This window comes from Marmota flaviventris, chromosome 3 (assembly GCF_047511675.1).
Source record: "Marmota flaviventris isolate mMarFla1 chromosome 3, mMarFla1.hap1, whole genome shotgun sequence".
NCBI classification, from domain to species: domain Eukaryota; kingdom Metazoa; phylum Chordata; class Mammalia; order Rodentia; family Sciuridae; genus Marmota; species Marmota flaviventris.
The window spans coordinates 93800837-93825875 of NC_092500.1; the positions used below are offsets into that span (position 1 = coordinate 93800837).

The 25039-nt window shown below is 36.9% G+C and overlaps 1 protein-coding gene across 3 annotated transcripts in view; it reads right to left on the reverse strand.

Moving 5' to 3' along the window:
• The window catches only part of Dera (deoxyribose-phosphate aldolase), a 118965-nt gene that overhangs the window by 77638 nt on the left and 16288 nt on the right, over positions 1-25039 (reverse strand). For all 3 annotated transcript variants that reach the window (XM_027955991.2, XM_071610115.1, XM_071610116.1), the window contains 3 exons: positions 4591-4688; positions 3347-3494; positions 1716-1811 (listed from right to left, as the gene is read on the reverse strand). In XM_027955991.2, the coding sequence (XP_027811792.1) occupies positions 1716-1811; positions 3347-3494; positions 4591-4688 (342 nt within the window). The remainder of the gene's footprint in view (positions 1-1715; positions 1812-3346; positions 3495-4590; positions 4689-25039) is intronic.

A 25039-nucleotide genomic window follows, 5' to 3' on the forward strand; every position in this document is an offset into this window, starting at 1 on the left:
TTGTAACACAGGTTCCTCCCACTGAAAAGAAAAAGAGGCAGGGAGGGAAGGAGGAAATAGCCAAATGAGAAAAAAGGGAAAAGGGATACAGGAGAGAAAAATACCTAACCAGTCCACAGAATTGGGGCAGGACAGAGCTGGCAAGAGGAGGGTCAAGAACGAGTAAGAGGAAAATAAAAATACATCTATACTTTTGAAAAGTTTTTAACCTTTTTTATATGCTCATCATTTACTCCGTCCCTGTTTATAAAGATGACCTATTGTCTTCCCTTGGTGTTATTAAATTCCTTGGGTCAGCTACCTTACAGGGAAGCACATCTCCCTGTTGAATAAAGGAAAAAATTGGACTGAGGTTGATGAAAAAATAAGGTCAATAAAGGTATAGCTTCCAAATACTTTGGGAATCCTCATAAACACGTTGTTCATAAATACAGTACACTGTGTTTCGTTTGATGCTTTTCTCCTAAAATAAATTAATGATCTTATAGACTGCTAGGTTTTTGTTTTTTGGTACCAGAAACTGAACCCAGGGGTGCTTTACCATTGAGCTACATCCCCAGGCCTTTTTATTTTTTATTCTGAGAGGAGGACTCCCTAAGTTGCTAAGGGTCTTGCTAAATTGCTGAGACTAGCCTCTAACTTGCAGTTTATAGACTGCTTTTTTAAAGTATCAGGATATTTTTCTGATGTCTTTTAAAACTAGAATCTAATTTTATATCTGCCTATCCATCCATCCCATGCAGTCAACTGTACAGACACACAGACACAGACACACATACACACACACTAAACTAAAGCTTTTAAGAATTTCCTCTTCCTGGTACCTACTTAATCCTGCTAAGTCTACCTTAAATCAGTTAATTCCTGCATGTGCCCTCTTTTCTGTATCCTCTGGGTTTCGGAAGGTTCTCATCCTCTCCCACATTGACTGTGGTGAGTCTCTCTAACTTCATTTTGGCCCTTTCTAGCTTACCCCTACCACAGTTAACTCACTACACCATGAAGCTAATCATGCCACTCCTCTGCTTAAAACTTTTCATGGCCATTCCATCATCAGAGTGTAGCCACAACAAGCCCAGTTTATAAGCCCAGTGCCGTCTGACTCTGAATTGCCCCTACCGCTTCCACTCCCACAGCACCTTCTTTGTCCTATTTTTGGACCCAACATTGCAAACCCCTTTCAGTCCTCTGATGACGCTTTTGTGACTTTATAAATATGAGTTCTCTAAGAGTCATTCTCTACCTTATCAACACTGTTGTCTCCTCTGCACCCTTTGAGACCCAATGCAGTTACATCACTGTAATGATGCATACAGCTGAGTGTCACTGACATTCACAAAATAAATAATTCACTTCTCAGAGTTACAACAGTACCTTCTACATGTTTACTTCTATATTTTCCATATATATATAACAGAATACATACACATACATTTGTGTTTATAAAATTGTATTGCACATTATGATTTTTTTTGACCTGACCACAACTTAGTTTTCTTAAGCATGGTGATGTAGGTCCTTATTTGTAGACCTTAATGTCTGCTCTTTAATAAATAACTAAAAATACTAAAATCATGAATCAATATAACTAATTATATATATGAAATTAATTTAAATTAATATAAATTAAGATAATATATAATACTCCATGGCATCAACATTTTACAAGTGGAAACATGTTGAAAAATAACAACAAAAGCCACAATAAATCTTACCTGATGCCACAGGGATATCACAGCCTGCAGCCTTCAGTGCTTTTACAGCATCACATACCCGAGCAGGATAAACACAAATGGCAGCTGTAGTAATGCCTTTGAAGAAAGAAATCATAGCAGCCTTCTTTATATGAAGTTCAACTCACACAATATGCTAATATATTTATACTACAACATTGGCAGAAAACAAAATGAGAAAAAAAACTATACTCCAATGATGCTGCAACAAACTTAAAAGATTTTTACTTTCTGCAGTCCCTTCTAGTTCTTGAAAACATGGATCATGTTCTGATTATAGTCATAGAAATAATTTTGATACACTGTTCTTTAAGGTTAACATAACATCATTTTTTAAATTCTTAAACAGTAGACTTGTTCATCATGACTCAGTTAAAATATTTTATTTTGTGTAGATAAAAAAATGCAGGTTTGCACAGCATTGAAACAGGAGAGTTAATGGAAAAAAGTATAAGTGAAATAAATATACAGAATGGAACAGCAAAATGACATTTAACTAAATTCACTCCTTCTTTTGCAAGAAATAATAAAATCTAAACCTGGAGACTTCATTTTAAGGTATAAGCTCTGAAATTTTAAAAATAAATAATTAAAATGACCAAATAGCCACTATTAAAACAACCAGTGTCTATACCTCAAAGATGTTCCTTTTAAGTGCTATTAATAAGATGGAGTCTGGTGGGGTTGTTTGCTTTGTTTTGTTTTGGTACTGAGAACTGAACCTTCTGCATGCTAACCATGAGCTCTACCAAGAGCTCTCCCAGCCCCAGTGAGGTAGAATTTTTATTGTCAACTCAAAAGAAATATAATAAATACTTTTTAAAAACTACAGAGATATTTAGGTCTATAAATTATCTGCACATTATCTGTGATATCTGCATTGGGCTATCTCTCTAGCACTGAGGCATGCCAAAGCCATAAAGGATATCCCACAAAGAGGAAAGCTGGCTCCTAAAACCAGCCCAGCAGGTAATAAGACATAGTGTCTTGGAAATGCCTTAGATCTTTCCAGGTCTTAGTTTCTTCACTTAGAAAATAAGGGGACTAACTCTCAAGTCTCCTCCATTACTAAAATGTTAAAATTCTAAACTAACGGCAACTGCAGAAAGGTCTTTCTCTCATGTACACTAAAGAAGTGAGAATGACTTTTTTTGAAAGATCTAACCTAAAATACGAGCATGCAATATTTCCCATTTGCATTTTATTCTCAAAAGTATTTCACTGACTCACAGAAAATACTTTTATGTATGAGATGTCATTATTAAATAATGAGACTGACTTTTTCATATGTGGCTAGGGAATCAGAATTAGTATTTTAGAGTCACTAGATAGAAAATTTCCGAACTTAAGAATTGAGAAAAAATATAAGAAAACTCTCAACCAGAAATTTCAATCTGTGGACAGAAAGAAGTGACCTAAAAACAGGATTCATATTGTCTTCTTGCCATTTTTAAAAGAACATTTCAATTATTTTCCCATACATATGATCAGAGCTCCCATCATAGATTTCACAACTACCATCTTGTTAGCAGGTGAATCTTAAGACCTCTTAGATCTCATAATTGAGAGGTAAACAAGCAGGTAAACATCAGATATATTATATACAACATTACCTTTATCATGCATATTCAAAGCTTTTAAGAGATCTTCCCGGATTGGATATTTGGCTTTATAACAGAGCCTTTGAATGTTGGAAAATGTATCATCACCTGAAAGTGTAGTAAGATCTATAAAGGTAACAGCTTTCAGGAGCCAAGCAGCCTAGTAGAAAGAAAAGGCAAAGCAAATTAAAATTAATCTCCAATTTGTACTCATTAGACAAACACAGATACTAATACCTGATGTCTACACTATTCTAAAGCATATGATGATACAAGTGTAAACGAGATTCATTGACAAGATGAACATTACTCAGAATAAAGTGAAAAGGAAGAAGAAGAACCTTAATATTTTTTCTCCTATTGATATCCCAAACAGAAACCCCCAGTAGACAAAGTCTCCACACTTCGGAATTTTCCATCTCATCCACAAGGAATCTGCGGTGGCTACCCTGATGTAGGAGAACTCAGGAAGAAGGTTTCTATTTCAATTTTCCTTTCCACTCTAGGAAAGGAAAATTGTTTTTTAAAATCTGTAAGTTCCATGTTGTTTTTTTTCCAATTTAATCCAATTCCTTTTTAAAAACAATATTCCTGTTTCACAATTCATTCTGATGAACTTCCTTTTATGTTTTCAATCAGAATATTTCCAAAGGAGCAAAATGTGGAATATTACTCTAAAGGAGTATTCCAAGTCCCTTGTGAAATGAACTCTGAATTCCTTTTAGAACTGCATTGCACGTCTTTGGTTGGTAAACACTGAAGAATATGCTGACCATAAGTACTCTGCAAAACATCACCTTTGGAATTTTGAAAAGTGATTTATGAAAAGTAATAGTAAGATAAGCATGATGGTCAAAGAAGGTCAACTCTTACCCCTCAGGGCCTCAACAGTGGACACACCAGGTTTAGACATTATGGTTTTAAAATTAAACCAGAAGACAACCAAAGAAGGCACATCTAAGAAACTGAATAAATTCGTTGAGAAAATATTCCATTTAATTCACTCATGAATAAAGATGCCTCAAATTCATTTGCGGTTTTGCCACTCAAGAGTGATAAGATTTTTAACTTGTTTGGATAAATGTGTTATCTTTCTCCAACCCATCATCATCATATATGAATTATTAAAATAAGTCTTGGACAGCTGCAATCTTTTAAGTTTAGATGCATCTTGAGCGAAATTCAATATTGTAGCCTTGAGGGAAGAGACCATGCATTGTGAAACACAGGGACAGAATGCTCAAGAAGAACCTTACTTGCCACTCCTTTTTCACGGTTCTTCGAGCCTGAATTTGTTGTGCCCGCCTCAGAACTGCTGGCTGATTCACCTGTACTTTGGAAATCCAGCTAAGGTCTAAAGGGGAGAGAACAACACTTTTGAAACTGAAAAGTTTTATTAATATAGTCACCTATAGACACAGGGCTCTGGAAAGGATACATTCACCATTTGATGTAAACACTCTTTAAAAACTTCTGCTTTTTTCCTTACAACAACAAATATATAACCTTGTTGAAGGAAGCTCAGCCATCACAAGGCATACTTCACATAAAATCAAGTACATATGGAATTAGAGGAACTAGTATTGATTTACTGCATAGATTATAATGACCATGGTGGAGGGGGTGGGATTGTGTTCCCCGTCGTACATGCCTCACTCTGACAGCAAAAACTTATTTGTAAGTGTCTAGTCCAAGGGAGCAAACAAGATTAATAAATACTTAAGTGAATTAATGCTGGGGCTTAAAGCAATGCTTGGTTATACCCCCTTCCTGACAAGATTAATTTCTACTAGATACCAATATGATACATCCCATCAAAGGAGAATTTTTCAAAATGTATCAGAGATAACAACAATGATATAACAGAAGTTTAAAAAGGGAAATAAAAAACTACTAAAAGTTCCAGAAGATATCTGTGTTGCTTCTGTTCTCAAGTAATTTCTCCTACTTTGATCTGTTCTCTTTGCTTCCAAATGACTCATGTTTTAGCCCTGGGGAAGACATGGCTCTCTCAGGCAAAGCTAACATTTAATTGTGCCTCTACCACAGAACTTGTATTTCATTCACCAAGGACCCATGGTGAAACTGTTTCTTGTACTTACTGTATTGTGAGTCATTACCTTATTTGCCTTTGAGAGTCTAACAACAGTGTCATGCATTGTATTTCAATGTCTTCCACTGATATTCATAACAGGTAGCCCCACAGTAAATTAGGCATGTTTCTGTTTACCTTCTGTAACTAACATCATCTCTATATCCCTGTAGGAATTCCTTGTTTTTTAAGAATGATCCCAGAAGAAAATTCTTCTACTATGGAAAAGGTTATTCATTAGGAAACACATCTTAATTACACAGCTCTATAACATGACAAAGAAAACTGCCAGTTGCATACTGTACTATGCAACAACACAAATAACAATAAAGTATTTGCATCTACCACAAAAGCTGGGTACAGTGGTGCATGCCTGTTATCCCAGCAATTCGGGTGGCTGAGACAGGAACATTGCAATTTCAAGGCCAGCCTCAGCAATTTAGCAAGGCCCTAAGCAACTTAGTGAGATTATGTTTTAAAATGAAAAACAAAAAGGGCCAGGGATATAACTCAATGGTATATCACCCCTGAGTTTATTTTTTAAAAAAAACAACAAAAAAAAAACCCTTTACCATAAAGATTAGATCACCAGAAAACCAATATTTATAAAAGACTTCTCCCATTTCCATTTGCTTCTTCTTAAGTATCAATATTAATCATGCAAAAATTCTCAAAGATTAATGATATTCCACTTAAATATTACACAGAAGGAATAGTTTGTGTGCTTTCCCTTTTTTTCCTAATTAAATTATTTTGTTAGCTGAAATCATTTAATAAAACAGATTTTTAACATTTCAATCCATCTGCTTCTGCTTCTCAAAGATACTGTACGTCTTCCTGCTTGTTTCTTGAGCCAACTTCAGAGAGAAAGCAAAAGCTAGGGTCAGGCCAACTTCTGCCTCTTCTTTCCCACCAAAGACTGAGCTGGCTCTAGGCAGAGTCCAAGGGAATAAGACCGGACAGTCACACTGGGCTCATCCCAATTTATCTAAGGCCTAGAAGAACCTCCCTCTTCTCAAACACAGGGGAGGATCTCTGTTATTTATTTTTTAACACTAACAATGGTGATTAGGTTCTAGATAAAGATCATTCCAGGCAGAGAGTAACAGTGAAGCAAAGTTATGTGACCTACAAGACTCACTGCCAAGTAACTACTGACAGTGGTCAAAAGAGGGAAGTGGATCACTCCTAGGCAGCTGGACTGGCTGTCCTTAATGAGTCCTGAGACACTTCCTCAAAGTTCTTCCCCTCCTCTTCCCTACTCCCCACACCCTACTAAGGCCCCCGCTGGAAGCTCTTCTGTAGGCAATAAGTCTCAGGCAAACCCAGGACACGTGCTCATCTGGCTTGCTCCTCGTGGTCTCTTCTGAATCTGCCAGTATTGCTAAATGGCACGCAGTTTCCTGACACAGCAAGTCATATTCCATCTCTGAACCCTGTGTTCAGTTTGTTCCTTTTAACCAGACTGCCCTTCCTTACCTTGCAGGCAGATTAACTCCTACTCATGCACTGAGATTTAGTTCAAAAGTCACCTGCTCTGAGAGTCTTCCCTAAACCGCACAGGTTCAATATTCCTTTGCTGCTTTGTACTTCCACGCAAATTTACAGTCTGTTTTTAGCCCAATGCCATCACTTGAAATGGTACTGATGTAAAAAAATTGTTTACATCCCCAAAAGATTTTTAAAACTCCAAGAGAATACATGACATGTGAATAGCATGGCATTCAATAAATAAGTAAGTTGAGTGGTTCCCAAAAATCATTTTTTTGGGGCGGGGGAGGAAGCACCTGTGGTACTGGGGATTGAACCCAGTACTCTACCACAGAGCTATACCCCAGCCATTTTTATTTATTTTTTTATTGTTTTTATTTTTTTGAGACAGGGTCTCATTAATTTGTCGCAGCTGGCCTCAAACTTGCAATCCCTTGACCTGAGATTCCAGAAATTTTCTTAATTCTGGGCAATGTCTTTCTCAATTGATCCTGATTGGAAAGGAGTTTTGGACCTCCGTAAGAGAAAGATGGGACAAAAGTATGAAGAGGTTGCTTGGGATCATTTGCTTTAAAACAGATTTTTTGTTACAATTCCCACCTAAAGTTATAGCCCACAAGGCCTCCGCTCACATTTCTCAGACACCACCTGCCAGAGGTCTTTGCAAACCATCTACTGGGGAATGTAATAAGATCACTTCCTTCACAGTATCAGCTTTGACTGCTAAAAATATCATTAGTGGTTATAAAATTATTCAACTTCATATTAAATCTAGCCACAGAATTTGCCTCTGTGACCTCCCATGGCAATGAATTATATAAGTGACTATCTCATTTTATTAGCACTTAATTTGCTACTCTTTAATTTCATCAAATAACCCTTGTTCTCATCTTAGGGGGTCTAGGGAAAAGAAAGGACTGATTGGCCTTTGTTATGTCCTTCATAATTTTTAATATTTCATTCGAGTACCCTTTAGCATCTCCTTTCCAAGAGAAGTGATTCTAATGCACACAATTTCATCAGAACCACAGAATCTTCTTTCAGAGCCAAGAGGGGTTTCAAGTACACCTGCCTTTGGAAAGAACAGACATGAAACCATAATTGGAAGTCAATAAATACTCTTAAAACTTTCTGATAAAAAATACTCCCACTGTTTCCCTTAGTGTGTCATTTTGTTGACTTTCAGGCCCTTCTGTCAGCTGTAAACTTGTTCTCAAATACTTGTTTCACAATTTGATCTTTTTTTTTTTTTTCCTGTTCAAGACTCAGTAGAAACAAAGATAATTTTCCCAGCAAATCTACTTCCTAGCCTTGTCATCTCTTCCATTTGTGTTTCTTCAGATGTGATTGTGTTCTTCAAAATATTCCTAAAACACACAACATCAAAAGGAAATACATTTTGTATTTTGATTTTAACTCTGTTCCTTATATACAAAAATAAATTATGATAATTTATTAGACTTTTCTCCCAAAATGCATTGAGCAAATAAGGGAGATTAATTTTTCTACTTTCTCTTCTGTATTTTTATATCCAACTGTACTACCCAAATCTTTTTCCCAGTGTTGTCTCTAAGCAGTCACTTCCAGGTATACACAGGTATATATTTTATTACCAGAATATAATACTCAGTACCCTTCTTAATTGTATTCATTTGTCTATTATTTCTAAATTGTATTTGTTTTCAATTCAAATTTGCATCCTCCCAGGAAACCGTTATACCCTCCTATATATACAAATGCCTAGCACAAAACTAGTTGATCAATAAATTCTGTGCCCCTTCCATCATGGTAAACTTATTTTTTTATATCAAATATTGAAACTAAAGAAAAAAAATCACTCGATTATGTCTAATCTTTCACCAGTAGGCTGACCAAAAAAAAAAAAAAAAAAAAACCTAAATGTCACTGCATGTTTAATCCAATCATGCTCATTAGATGTTCAATTTATACAGTAAATGAACAGACAGACTTGCCCAGTTTCTAACCCATAAAGGCAGAGAACTAAAACTGTCCTGAGAGCCCCATTCCTACCAGCAGGTGGGGTGTACAAACAATCTTCTTCTCAAAATCCAGCATCGAATAAACACTGGATAAGTGTTCTAGGACATCTATACACCTGCAGGGCATTCGCCAGCTCTCCTCACATTCTACTGATTAAGCCAGTTTGTGGAATCCAAACAGGTATCTATCTGTCTGTTCTAGAAACAAAGACACTGGCAACCTGACAGTACATACTGCCATAGCCCAGACGACATTGCTATAATGCCACTTACCCCTAATCTCTAATTCCCATCTCACAGACTTTCACCTGCCCATTCTTTAGGGCATCAATCCAAGTCCAGGTTAATAATGAATTCAGCACCAAGCCAAAGACCAACTTGATCTCCCAATATGTCACCTCAGTACCAATGTTCTCTGTTTTCTGCTTATACTTTTCTTCCATATAGCTTTCATTTCCAGTGTGTCTTGCATCTACAAGCAAATGGATTATAACACTTCATCATGTAACACTCCTTCATCACATTGGAAGATAGTTCAGGTTCACATTACCAGATATCCCCATTTTTGTACCCTGAATTACAGTAGAATCACATCATGATTACATGGTTTTACCACCTTCCTTTATCCTTCAAGTATCCTTGAGATATTAGCCAATTATCCTTGAGATATTAGTCAATTCCAACTATTGATGCTCTTTAGTAATCAATTTCCCATTTCTGCAAATTATACTTCTCAACTCATCGACTACTGCCAATAGGTTAATCTTGTCCCTAAAAGAACCTAGTCACTTATTCTGGCATCTAAATTTTTTCTATTTAGCACAATCTTTAGGCTGAACCCAAGGTCTCAATTATTCCCAGGATGCTCAGGATAGTCCCCTGAGTTTCCAGCAGCAGTTGGTGGATAGTCATGGAGCTAGACAGCCAGAGCTCCTTAGCAAAATGAAGCAGATTAAATCCAAACGCCCATGTGCAAGTCCAACAACCTCTCCATTCAGCATTCTAGGATGCAAGCAACGTGTTAAATGATGTGAGAAAAGTTACAGCTCCCCCATGAAAAACCTTAAGGAGAAAACTGGGGAGAAAAGCCACAGACCTGGGAGTTGGAAAAATCAAAATAAAAAACAACATATAAGGGCAAAAATCAATGCTTGGAACCAGCAATTCCCAAATGGTTCCACAGGCTTTATTAGTTAGGAATCTTTCAGTTGAAAATAATGAAAACTGACTTGGGTGATTGGAACAAAAATGGAAGGATATTAAGGGCTCATAAATTGAGACAAGATTGGAAGACCAAGCTCAGAAAACAGATGGGAACCAAAGACAACAATGGAGAGCCAAAAACTAGAAGCACAATGCCAGCATTTAACAGGAATGGTCTGGCCAAGATGCCACAGCAGCTGCCACCTGACACCATCACTGCCATCTTCCTTCACTCACTCAGGGCCTCAAGTTCTGTACGAACAAATCTGATGCCTGAACCTAGGGAGTGTGCTATGCATGACTGTGGGGTCAGGAAGGAAGAAGAACTTCTCCTTCCTCTGTCATGTCTCCAACTAACTCTGCAGACAAGAGGTTTTCCCAGCAATGATGGATTGGGATTTGGTTACTGAAGAACCAAAAAAAAGTAAGTTTCTGTTACAAAGATCAATAAAACTTCCACCTTAAAAAAAAAAAAAAAAAGACTTGAAATTTCTTTAATCCACATTTCTCAAACTTTTCTGACTGAAAATAAACTTTTATCCATACTGGCTAGATAATAAGTCAGGTTCAGAAGAAAGACAGGTCACAGATGTAGACTTGTGCAGTTGGATATGAAAACCCTTCATGGATAAATAAGAGATCTGAGACTGATCTTAAAGCCCTCGATCTCTGGAGACATTTCTGATTGTCACAGCTGGCAGTCTGAAGGGTCCTGGTTAATGGGTAGAGACCAAGGATGCTGCTAAACATTACAATGCATAATTCACTCTTCCTCAACAAAGAATTACCTCTTCCAAAAGTCAATAGTGCCAAGGTTGAAAAATCCCAACTGAAGTATGGTAGGATTCAGGAGAAACAAAGAGGAAGTGCTCCAGATTTGTGGAATATGGGGGTTTCAGGAGCAAGAGCAGACTGGATGGCTTATTTGTACAGGAGCCTAAGAAATCTCAACCTGTGCTATTGCATCACTGGCCACTGGCCACATGTGCCTGTATGAGCTTCTAAAGTATAAACAATTCAAACTAAGATGTGTTTAAAGTGTAAAACACATAGATTTCTAAAATTTAGTACCCCCAATGAATGTAAAATATAAGAGCATAATATTTCTTATTGAGCAGAAAAAACAAACACACTTAACTCTGGCTAGTCAGCAGTGTGCACAACCGGTAAGAGGCAGACTACAGGAGGTACCAGTCAGACAGCTTCACTGTAGCCCAGGCAACAATAATGTCTCCAATGACACCAACACTACACCTGAGTGAGACTCTGCTATAGCCCACCCACAGCCCTGCTTTCCCCCATAGATAGAGAGCCTGCGGCGCCAAGGGTATAGACTTTCCCTGGACCACATTCTCCTTCCAGTTCATATTCAAGGTACACAGGACTCCAGCATTCTTAGACCTAATGACTCCAAGCTTGCTTACAGAGACTACAGGGACTTTGCCCAAAGTCAACAGCTTAAATTTAAGACACAAGAAAGAAAAGGGAGAGAAAGCCTCCTGAGAAGTTAGATAAATGCAATCCTAACTATGAATTTCATTTATTCATTTAACTAATATAAAAAAGTACCCACATTGGTGCTGGGCATGGCTGCAGGCTCTAGGGATTGAGTGATGAATGAAAAAACAAAAACCTTACTCTCATAGAGCTTCTTCTAATAAAAGATTATAAACATCTACTGAATACATCATATACTATATATGGGCTACAGTGAAAAGTTACATAAGAGAATGGAGAATGCAGGGATGGTGAGGACAGGAAAAATCTGATAAAACCTTGAGCAAAGGTCCAACTGAAATGGAAAGTGAGGAATAATATTGTCTAGGAAACCAGTTTTCTAGGCAGAGAGAAGTACAAAGTCCTTAAGGTCATATCTGAAGCAAAGTAGGGACACAGGTGTAGATGGAGGGCCTGAGCAAGGCCAGGTGAGGGGAGTGGTTCAGATACAGTCTAAGAGGAAGGCATGGATCAAATCATATGTGGTGTTTTCTACAAAATGAGGGTCATAACCCAGGAACATGTCATGAAATCAACTCTTCTAGTTGCAACCAGTATATTACAAGAAGAAACAAAGGAAAATAGAAAATATCAGGATGTGCTGCATGTGATACAGGTAAATCATCTACCATTATATGTGAGGAAGCAGGTACTCTGGGGCAATATAAAACACACCACATACTGTGAGGCATGGCCAACAGAGTTTGAAAGGCCCTTGGGAAGGACTTTTTCAGCATGGAAAGATCACTGGATGTAGACAGGAAGAACTGTGAGTAGAGCACTGAAATGATCTAATTTATACTTCAAAAAAAAATCCCTCTGGCTGCTGTGGAAAGGCTAACCAAGAGGCTCAGACAGGATAGAGAACAGATTGACCTGCAGCATTCCCTGTAGCAGTGGAGACAGGACAAAATCCTACCTGCCCGCTGCCTACAGCATTTCTCATCTTTAAAATCTGTACCCAAACAAATAAGAAATACTCAATCTGGTGCTATTATTCCCATCTGGAGTATAAATAATCAAAGAAAAATATATATTCCCAAAGTGGCTATGATGTACACAAAGAACAAAATTCAAGGAAGAGCTTCCTCTACTTACCACCCCTAACTACCCTCAGATAAGTCTCTATATGGAAGAGTTCACAGGTTAGACTGTCACAGCTAATCTCTCTGCCTGCCTGCTTACTTCCCTGCTCCAGGAGAAAACTGGAGTGAAATTCAACAACTCTTCCCAGTACAGTCCATCTGCTGAGCTTTTGGTCCTCACAAGGGAAATGACACCCTCCTGGTTCACCCAAAATTTGCCCAGTTCATGTCCCTATCCCATCTGGCTTAGCATTTGTCTTGTGTATTCCATTTTTTCACATAAAGTCAACCAGGATGGATTTGGTAGACTCCACACTCTTCAGTAATAACAGCATATGAGAGGCCAGTACAGAGTTCTCACTCCACCAAATGGTCCATTCTGAAAGGAGACCAAAACGTGATTCTCTTCCCCACCTCCCTGAAAACAAAACCAACATTCTCAGTTTAAAGAGCATTCACTGGGCTGGGGATGTGGCTCAAGCGGTAGCGCGCTCGCCTGGCATGCGTGCGGCCCGGGTTCGATCCTCAGCACCACATACAAACAATGATGTTGTGTCTGCCGAAAACTAAAAAATAAATATTAAAATTCTTTCTATTAAAATAAATAAATAAATAAATAAAAAATAAAGAACATTCACTGATAACTAGGGATACTCAAAATATTTGCAGCTAGAGACAGCGAAGACTCTCCAGTCTTGGAGGATGCTAGGAGTATTCAACACTGCTAGGTCTCTGCAGCCATTTGATACACCACACAGTTGTGCCTTGGCCTGAGCCCAAGCATGCAAGAGACACAGGTAAACAATGCCACATGTCAGTAGGGTCTAATATTCCCACTGAAATTAGAAATATTTGACTCTTGAGGAGTAAAAATCATTTTGTCAATGATTAGCACTGAATATATAATTATTTGATTTTGCAGTGATAACATGGATACAAATTTTGTTAGGGTAGTACCATGATAAAAACAATATTCTTATTAAGAAATTTATGAAGAAGAAATGGACTTGAATACCATTGTGATAGACAATTTGTAATTTAACCAAGAGGCTCAGACAGGATAGGGAACAGACTGACCTGCAACACTCCCTGTAGCAGTGGAGACAGGACAAAATCCTACCTGCCCGCTGCCTACAGCATTTCTCATCTTTAAAATCTGTACCCAAACAAATAAGAAAGATGGGATAGGGACATGAACTGGGCAAATTTTGGGTGAACCAGGAGGGTGTCATTTCCCTTATGAGGACCAAAAGCTCAGCAGATGGACTGTACTGGGAAGAGTTGTTGAATTTCACTCCAGTTCTCTCCTGGAGCATGGAAGTAAGCAGGCAGGCAGAGAGATTAGCCGTGACAGTCTAACCTGTGAACTCTTCCATATAGAGACTTACCTGAGGGTAGTTAATAAACTTCCACAGTCTAACAAAGTACAAGCTATAGTGGTCAAACTTTAAATACTTTATATACATAGAATAAATAAAACACCTAACTTTCTTGAGAAAGCTGATATTGAATTAAAATACAGTAGTGCCCCTTATCCCTAGGGGATATTCTACGACCCCCACAGTGGATGCCTGAAACCATGAACAATAAGAATTCCTGTATATATATGTTCTTTTCTATGATAGAGTTTAATATATAAATTACTCAAAGAGATTGTCAAAAATAACAATAAAATGGAACAATTATAACAATACACTCTAATAAAAGTTATATGAATATGTTGCATTCTTTTGAGTCAAGACAAATAGTAATACTTTGGGACTACTGTTGACTGCAGTTAATAGAAATTAAAGAAAGGAAACAATGAATTAAAGAGACCACTGTAATTACTTCTTCATGGCAAGAACTCCATTTGCTGGTCAGAAACGTTTGATCTTTGAAGAGGAAGAAATATTTAGTCAGTGAATCTAAGCTGGTCTACATAGGTCCTAATCTACCTTTTAAAGACCTTTGAATGTTGGCTTTGTATTTTTTCAAAATCAGAAAAAAACATTTTTTTAAGGCAGACAAGGGGTTATTTTATTCCATTTTTCTTCCCATACATCAAAATGTAATTATTTAGCACTCCACCAGTACAAATGTGTTAATCAAATTACACTGAAATTCACAGATATGTAAAAACTATATAATGAATATTAAAATACTGTATACATATTATAACTTAATTATATTTATTTTTAAAATTACAGTAAAACTGGGACATATCATAGTATTAAATGCCCATGTCTGTAAATTCAACTCAATTTTTTGACAAAGCTAATAGTTTCAGCTTTTCTAAATATCTTTAATTTGATGTTCATCAACTGTTTTTCTAAACTTTCCTCCAAAGATTTTTGCTAGCATTGAAAATATTTTCTTGTCATAATAAAACTGCAGTCAACCAAGGACAGACTGCTCTACAGTGTAAACGGCAGCTTTTTATTTGTACTCCTTTGTTTTTTCTTTTTGCTATTGTTTAAATATGTTTGAATCTCTAAAAATAGCAATATTTTTTTATTCTGTTGGCCTTTTCCTTTAAACTTTTAGGGGAAGCATTATCAAAGATTTTTTAGAAACTAAGTAAATTACTTCTCCCAGGTTCCTAGTATGAAGCACTTTATTAAGTATTTCAAGGAACTACTAACCTGCCAGGTTGGAACTATACAGTTTTTCTCAGCATCCACAAATCAAAGCTGCTCAAGAAATGTATATCTTGTCTTGAATCAAGGAGTCAAAGAAAGGAAGTTGAAAAATCAATAGGCAAAACATCATGTAGCACACCATATACATATAATATGCAGCTTTTATATGATAATAAACAAATAAATAAGAGAATGAGGGCAAGACCACCAAAAAAAAAAAAAAAAGCCTAAAAAAGAGGCACTTAAAATATCCAATAGTTGGGGCTGGGGATGTGGCTCAAGCGGTAGCGCGCTCGCCTGGCATGCGTGCAGCCCGGGTTCGATCCTCAGCACCACATACAAACAAAGATGTTGTGTCTGCCGAAAACTAAAAAAAATAAATATTAAAATTCTCTCTCTCTCTCTCTCTCTCTCTCTCTTTAAAAAAAAAATATCCAATAGTTTCCCACCTCTTCATTGTTACTTTGTTAGAGTTCTGAGTAAACTTACCTAAAACAGCACTCATTGTGACACATCCCTACCCACAGGCCATCTATCAAGACCTAGTACTGAATTGCCACAGGTAGAGATTCACAGGACCATGTGAGGCCCCAGCACCAGGTACACAGTGCTGACATGCAACAAAGATGTTCTAGGTTGGAGTTCTATGATGTGGGTCATCCGTGGAGCTGGAAGACATAGCAATCATTCGTGGAACACTGACTCTGACCAGGTACTATATTGGCTATCCAGCCACACTGTATCCTGAAATAGGTGATTTGGCACTGTTGGTCCTCTTTGATAACTTAACCACAGAGTTAGAAGGCCATCACTGACTAGGAGAAAAGAACCAGCCAACAGGTTTGAGGGTCATCCTTTAATTGATCTGGGCAATACTGCTAAAGTTATAGTGCAGAGCAAGGCAGGAGTTTGGGTTCTATCTCTAATTCTTACTACTATGACAAGCCTAGGCTGGCCAGAGAAGGTTCAACAAGCTGACCTGCTCTAACAGACAAAGAGAAATTAACTAGCAGTCAAGAAGAGGAAAGACACTTCAAACACTGAGTATAATCTGTGTGTGAAGACCAATTCAGAAACAATTATAGCCTGCTTCCAGAACAATAATCATGGCAGAAAGTTGTGTTTGGGAGTAAAGATGGGGTTTCACAGATAAGTAGTATCAAGTCAGAATCCTGAAGTTCAGACAGAGGACTCTATACTTGAATTATTAGGGGAAGGGGGAGGAAGTAGCCACTAAGCAATCAATTTGACCAGATTAATGTATAAGGCAGGATGAAAAGAGGGAGAAACTATTGTAACATTTCTGCCAATTTTGTATCATGAACATACACTTACTTGAAAATCTGGGAAGAAAAATTGTAAAGATTAACTGAAAATGGTTAAAAGAATAAGGTAAACAGGTGGAAAAAATAAGCCCAAATAGAAGTCTTTTGTCTGTGATATTAAATTATAATGTTAAATGAAGGTATAAATAAAATAGGAATATTCTGAAAGGATATTTAGAACCAGGCTAACTTAAAATAATTATATATATTCTTGAGGGTGGGACACAGAGACTAACCCACAAAATTACAATTATCTCATATTAGCTAAAGGTGCCAAAAATATGCACTGGAGAGAAGATAACATCTTCAACAAATGGTGCTGGGAAAACTGGAAATCCATATGCAACAAAACGAAATTAAACCCCTATCTCTCACCATGCACAAAACTTAACTCAAAATGGATCAAGGACCTAGGAATTAAACCAGAGACTCTGTGTCTAACAGAAGAAAAAGTAGGCCCTAATCTTCATCATGTGGGATTAGGCCCCAACTTCCTTAATAAGACTCCTATAGCGCAAAGATTAAAACCAAGAATCAATAAATGGGATGGAATCAAACTAAAAAGTTTCTTCTCAGCAAAAGAAACAATCTGTGAGGTGAATAGAGAGCCCACATCCTGGGAGCAAATTTTTACCCCTCACATATCAGATAGAGCACTAATCTCTAGAGTATATAAAGAACTCAAAAACCTAAGCACCAAAAAAAAAAAAAAAAAATACAAATAATCCAATCAACAAATGGGGCAAGGACCTGAAGAGACACAGAAGATGATGTACAATCAATCAACAAACACATGAAAATATGTTCATCATCACTAGCAATTAGGGAAATACAAATCAAAACCACTCTTAAGTTTTCATCTCACTCCAGTCAGAATGGCAGCTATTAAGAAGAAAAACAACAGTAAGTGTTGGTGAGGATGTGGGGAAAAGGCACACTCATACATTGTTGGTGGGACTGCAAATTGGTGTAGCCAATATGGAAAGCAATATGGAGATTCCTTGGAAATCTGGGAATGGAACAACCATTTGACCCAGATATCCTTCTCCCCGGACTATACCCAAAGGACTTAAAAACAGCAGACTACAGGGACACAGCCACATCAATGTTTATAGCAGCACAATTTATAATAGCTAAACTGTGGAGCCAACCTAGATGCCCCTCAGTGGATGAATGGATAAAAAAAATGTGGCATATATACACAATGGAATTTTACTCAGCAATATGAGAATAAAATCATGACATTTGCAGGTATATGGATAACGTTAGAGAAAATAATGCTAAGTGAAGTTAGGCAATCCCAAAAAAACAAATGCCAAAATATTTGCTCCGATATAAGGAGGCTGACTCATAATGGAGTAGGGAGGGAAGCAGTATGGGAGGAATAGATGAATTCTAGATAGGGCAGAGGGGTGGGAGGGAAAGGGAGGGTACAAGGGATTAGCAAGGATGGTGGAATGTGACAGACATCATTATCAAAAGTACATGTATGAAGACATGAACTGGGTGTCAACATACTTTATATACAACCAGAGATATGAAAAATTGTGGTATATATGTGTAATAAAAATTGTACTCATTTCCATTTCAGAGGATTTGTCGCTGATATACAGGAATGCCTTTGATTTATGCGTGTTGATTTTATATCCTACCACTTTGCTGAATTCATTTATTAGCTCTAATAGTTTCTTTGTAGACCCTTTTGCGTCTGCTAGGTATAGAATCATGTCATCTGCAAATAGTGATAATTTAAGTTCTTCTTTTCCTATTTTTATGCCTTTAATTTCTTTCGTCTGTCTAATTGCTCTGGCCAATGTTTTGAGAACTATGTTGAACAGAAGTGGTGAGAGAGGGCATCCCTGTCTTGTTCCAGATTTTAGAGGGAATCCTCTGAAATGGAAATGAGGACAACCACTCCATTCACAATATCTTCAAAAAAAATAAAATACTTGGGAATCAACCTAACAAAAGAGGTGAAAGACTTATACAATGAAAACTACAGAACCCTAAAGAGAGAAATAGAAGAAGATCTTAGAAGATGGAAAAATATACCCTGTTCATGGATAGGCAGAACTAACATCATCAAAATGGCAATATTACCAAAAGTTCTCTATAGGTTTAATGCAATGCCAAACAAAATCCCAACGGCATTTCTTGTAGAAATAGAGAAAGCAATCATGAAATTCATATGGAAAAATAAATGACCCAGAATAGCAAAAACAATGCTAAGCAGGAAGTGTGAATCAGGCGGTATAGTGATACCAGACTTCAAACTATACTACAGAGCAATAGTAACAAAAACAGCATGGTACTGGTACCAAAACAGGCGGGTGGACCAATGGTACAGAATAGAGGACACAGAAACCAATCCACAAAACTACAACTATCTTATATTTGATAAAGGGGCTAAAAGCATGCAATGGAGGAAAGATAGCATCTTCAACAAATGGTGCTGGGAAAACTGGAAATCCATATGCAACAAAATGAAACTGAATCCCTTTCTCTCGCCATGCACAAAAGTTAATTCAAAATGGATCAAGGAGCTTGATATCAAATCAGAGACACGCCGTCTGATAGAAGAAAAAGTTGGCTACGATCTACATACTGTGGGGTCGGGCTCCAAATTCCTCAATAGGACACCCATAGCACAAAAGTTAATAACTAGAATCAACAAATGGGACTTACTCAAACTAAAAAGTTTTTTCTCAGCAAAAGAAACAATAAGAGAGGTAAATAGAGAGCCTACATCCTGGGAACAAATCTTTACTCCTCACACTTCAGATAGAGCCCTAATATTCAGAGTATACAAAGAACTCAAAAAATTAGACAATAAGAGAACAAACAACCCAATCAACAAATGGGCCAACAGACACTTCTCAGAGGAGGACATACAATCAATCAACAAGTACATGAAAAAATGCTCACCATCTCTAGCTGTCAGAGCAATGCAAATCAAAACCACCCTAAGATACCATCTCACTCCAGTTAGATTGGCAGCCATTATGAAGTCAAACAACAACAAGTGCTGGCGAGGATGTGGGGAAAAGGGTACACTTGTACATTGCTGGTGGGACTGCAAATTGGTGCAGCCAATTTGGAAAGCAGTATGGAGATTTCTTGGAAAGCTGGGAATGGAGCCACCATTTGACCCAGCTATTCCCCTTCTTGGTCTATTCCCTAAAGACCTAAAAAGAGCATGCTACAGGGACACTGCTACATCGATGTTCATAGCAGCACAATTCACAATAGCAAGACTGTGGAACCAACCTAGATGCCCTTCAATAGATGAATGGATAAAAAAAAATGTGGCATTTATACACAATGGAGTATTACTCTGCATTAAAAAATGACAAAATCATAGAATTTACAGCGAAATGGATGGCATTAGAGCAGATTATGCTAAGTGAAGCTAGCCAATCCCTAAAAAACAAATGCCAAATGTCTTCTTTGATATAAGGAGAGTAACTAAGAACAGAGTAGGGTCGAAGAGCATGAGAAGAAGATTAACATTAAACAGGGATGAGAGGTGGGAGGGAAAGGGAGAGAGAAGGGAAATTGCATGGAAATGGAAGGAGACCCTCAGAGTTATACAAAAGTACATACAAGAGGAAGTGAGGGGAAAGGGAAAAATAATACAAGGGGGACAAATGAATGTCAGTAGAGGGGGCAGAGAGAGAAGAGGGGAGGGGAGGGGAGGGGAGGGGGGATAGTAGAGGATAGGAAAGGCAGCAGAACACAACAGACACTAGTATGGCAATATGTAAATCAATGGATGTGTAACTGATGTGATTCTGCAATCTGTATATGGGGTAAAAATGGGAGCTCATAACCCACTTGAATCAAAGTGTGAAATATGATATATCAAGAACTATGTAATGTTTTGAACAACCAACAATAAAAAATAAAAATAAAAATAAAAATTGTAATGCAAAAAAGTACATGTATGAAGACATGAATTAGTGTGAACATACTTTATATACAAAGATATGAAAAATTGTGCTCTATAAGTGTAATAAGAATTGTAATGCATTCTGCTGTCGTTTATTTAAAAAATAAATAAAATCAAGAGTTGCTGAGAAAGAAGACCTCAGCATTTAGGTTGAAAGAAAAAAAAAAAAAAAAAAAAAGAACAGTATGGAGGTTCCAAAAAAAACCTAAAAATAGAACTAATTCAATAATTCCACTACTGGGTATATATCCAAAGAAATGCAAATCAGTATATTGAAAAGATATCTGCCCTCCTATGTTCAATGCAGCATTATTTATAAAAAGCCAAGGTACAGAATCAACCTAATTATCATCCAATGGATAAAGAAAAGTGGCATACACCTATAAAAAGAGCTACTTAGGAGGTTGAGGCAGAAAGAGTATTAGCTCAAAGCCAGCCTCTGCAATTTAATAAGACCTTGTCTCAAAATAAAAAATAAAAAGGACTGGGGATGTAGCTCAATAGGAAAGCACTCCTGGGTTCAATCCCCAGCACCACAAAAAAAAGGGAATAAAGAAACAAAGAAAATGTGGTACATATAATGGAATATAATTCAGCCTCAGAAAAGAAAAACTTGTCATTTGTGACAATAGGGATGCACCTGGATGACATTATGCTAAGAGAAATAAACAGGCACAGAACAGGAAGAACCTCACAATACTAACTCATATGTAGAATCTAAAACACTCAAAAGCAAAGAATAGAAGGCTAGTTACTAGGAGCTGGAGGGATTGGAGAGATGTTGGTTTAAGGATACAAAATTTCAGAGAGGAAGAATATGTTCAAGAGCTCTAGTGTACTACCTGGTAACTACAGTTAATAATAATGTATTACAGTCTTGGAAACCACTAAAAACGTAGACTTTAAAGTGTTCTCACCAAGAAAAATATACACGTTAGGTAGTATATGTGTGAATTAGCTCAATTCAACCATTCTACAATGTACATAAACTTCAAACATCATAATATACACTATATATGTAATCTTAGCCAATTAAAAAGAAATTATTTAAAAAGAAAAGCAGGGCTGGGTTGTGGCTCAGCGGTAGAGTACTCGCCTAGCATGCGCGAGGCCCTGGATTCAATCCTCAGCACCACATAAAAATAAATAAATAAAATAAAGATGATATTGTGTCCAACTAAAAAAATAAATATTTAAAAATAAATAAATAAAAAAGAAAAGAAAAGGAAAGAAATTACATAAATCATTTAAGAAAAGAAACTTATGTTCCCAGAACTAAAGGAGTATTAGGTTTACAAACAGAAAAAGTATAGGCAATTAGAAAAGGGAAACCAAGACAGCTCTGGTCAGATTTAGTTATATGTTCCTACCCAGCCACAGGGGAACCAGAAGCCCAATCCTTTCATATGTTTAGAAGGTAAAAAAAATAGCAAAAGTATTCATCACTACATAACACATTTTATAAGATTTTGGTTTTCTGGTCAACCTCATTATGTTCAAAACAAACCAATTTTGTTTACAAAACCACATCCAAAAATATGGTAGCTACTGATGGGCTTGTGCCGATTTAATTGAGTAGGTAAAGCAAACATTTTATTGTCTTCTACAAAATTCACTCTTCTTTGAAAAGAAAAGAAAGAAGGACGAAAGGAAGGAAAGGAAAGGAGACATATACCAAAGCATAACACTATGAAATTTCAGAACTCTAAAGATAAGAAAATTTTCAAATGTGGTCAAGAGATCACATTACAAAAAGCAGATAAAAATAATATCAAGTCAGGTGCAGCGGTACATACCTATAATCCCAGCAACTTGGAAGGCTGTAGCAGGAGGATTACAAGTTATAGGCCAGCCTCAGCAATTTAGGGAGAGCTTAAGCAATTTAGTGAGACCCTGTCTCAAAAATAAAAAGGGCTGGGTATTTAGCTCAGTGGTCAAGTGCTTGCCTAGCATGAGCGAGCCCCTAGGTTCAATCCCTAGCATTCAAAAAAAAAAAAAGAAAGAAAGAAAAAAGAGCATCAAATCTGTCCTTAGGAACAATAACTAAACAATGTAAGAACACCTTCTAAATCCTAAGAAAACATGTTTCAACACAGAATTCTATACTTAGCCAAACTATAAATTAATGTGACAGAAGAATTAAAGCATTTTTTAATATTTGAAGCTTTCACTTCCAAGGATTTACTGATGACTGTGCTCCACCAAAATCAGAAAGAGAAACAAGAGGAAGATGTGGTAATAAGAGAACCAAAACAGTAGTCTGAAAGACGCCCAACATGCTGGCAAAGGGAATGTCCAGTAACACCAGAGAGCAGCAGGCACAGGGAACAGCTAGATTTGAAGAGAGTGGAGGGGGGCTGGGGATATAGCTCGGTTAGTAGAGTGCTTGCCTTGCATGCACAAGGCCCTGGGTTTGGTCCCCAGCACCATAAAAAAAAAAAAAAAAAAAAAAAACTTCATGACCTTGTATTTGGCAAAGGATTCTTAGTTCTTAGCTGAAGAGAGTAGAGGACCTGAGGAGGGATGTTTCTCCAAGAAAAACAGAAAACTGATCAGTTATCTGGTCTTTCTCAATGCACCAAAAAGAGTTTCACTGAATTAGACACAACTACACAGAAAACCAAGCAAATGAGACCATTCTCGGGAAAGTAAAAATTTGTATATGCAACGCAATCACATACGATATGGCTTAAATATGAATTGATACTGATAGTCCTAATTATAAAACAATGAAAATTTATCTAACTGGAAATTATATAACAATTAATTACTATGATGACAGAATAGGAAGGAGAACAAGGGGGACGGAGAAGAACTATCAGAGAGCTAAATATCTTCCACAACAGAAAGTTAATAGGTAACACTGAAAAGTTAAGAATACCAGTAAAGGATATAAAACTAGAAAAAATAGCTGCTAGTGGAGAAAATGTGTTGTGTATATAGAAAGGTGGAGCTAAGGCTTGCTGTACATAAGTCTTACAGACTTATGTCTTTTTAAAAGATATAAATGTATATTGTCAATAAAAATTAAAATAATTTCAAAGAGAAGAGGGAAGCAAGCCTCATGTTCTTCCATAAAAGGGGGAGGCCACCTGTTCACGCTTTTTTTTTTTCTCAAAAGGATATTCTCAGATCAGCTGACCAAAACCAATTAGGAATGAAGAGTTTAAAGTCATAGACTGTAACTAAAAACCCAACTTCACCTCGTGTTCATATTTGCACAATACTTCCTCACTCTACTACTTCCCACAAAAGATTTGATGCCAGGCATACATTTAAAATTAAGGATCCATGATATCTCCCAAAAATTCTTTAAACTCCATCCTGTTATTTCATATTTTCCCTCCATTTCAAAAGTTCCCTTAGAATATATACTATTAAGAGTATATAGTATATGAGAATATACTAGAATATTCCTAAAGAATGGAACTCCTTCTCTTGTAGACAATAAGGACTTATATCATGGGTTTAGATCATGGCTGTGATCTCACTGTGCCCCAGATGCTTTGCTCTGTGAGGATTGAAGACAGCATCTTAGAAGCCAGAAGACAAAAAGTCCTTTGCAATTTCTTTCACACTCTACCTAGGTTTCCTTTGCCTTTATGAAATGACTCATTTTATCAGCCCAAGTCAAATAAAATTTCTTCAGCCTCTATGTCTGTACTGTGCCAGACACAACGTTAGGATCCATATGGGTTCATACATGTTTGTGAAATCTAGAAAAGACATATACACAAACGTACTTAAATAACCAACAATGTTGTGAGTCAATCCCTGATCTGATCATACTTCTAAAAACTGTCATCTAAAAATCAGTCTATTTCATGCTTTTCAGCAAAATTAATATGTTTAATAAAGTTAGTAACAAAAAGAGTTTCCATCACAAGACATTTATTTCACTGTCAAGATCTTGTTTTGTTACTCTATGCTCTCTGGAAGACACACCAGAGAATTCCCAAACCACATTCAGATTTCCAAACATGTAGTCTTTCAACTAAATGGACTCTAGGAAACTTCTGATGAGCATTTCTCCAAGCCCCTAAATGTGCCTAGTATTCAGAAAGAGTCATGAGACCACAGATAAATTCATCAGTGCTGGAAGACTCTGGCCCCCTGTCGGGTAAAGATTCAATTTTCAACCCTTTGAAAACTTTGATCAATTACCCTAGGAGCCCAGAGCTTCAGAGAAATCCTATGTAACTCCTCCCTCTTAATGAAAAATTTCTCTCTCAATGAAAATCTAGGATGAAGGACTTTCCTAAATTAAAATTTTAGAATGTCCAAAAATGCTGTCTTACTGAATTCATAATATCAGTCAATAGATATTATTCATAAAGCTGCTACCTCTGCTGAATGTTGTACTAGCCACGTAAATCAGAGTCTGCAAGGATTCTTATATGCTAAAAGAGAATTGCCCAAAATTAATCCTGTGAAAACATCAT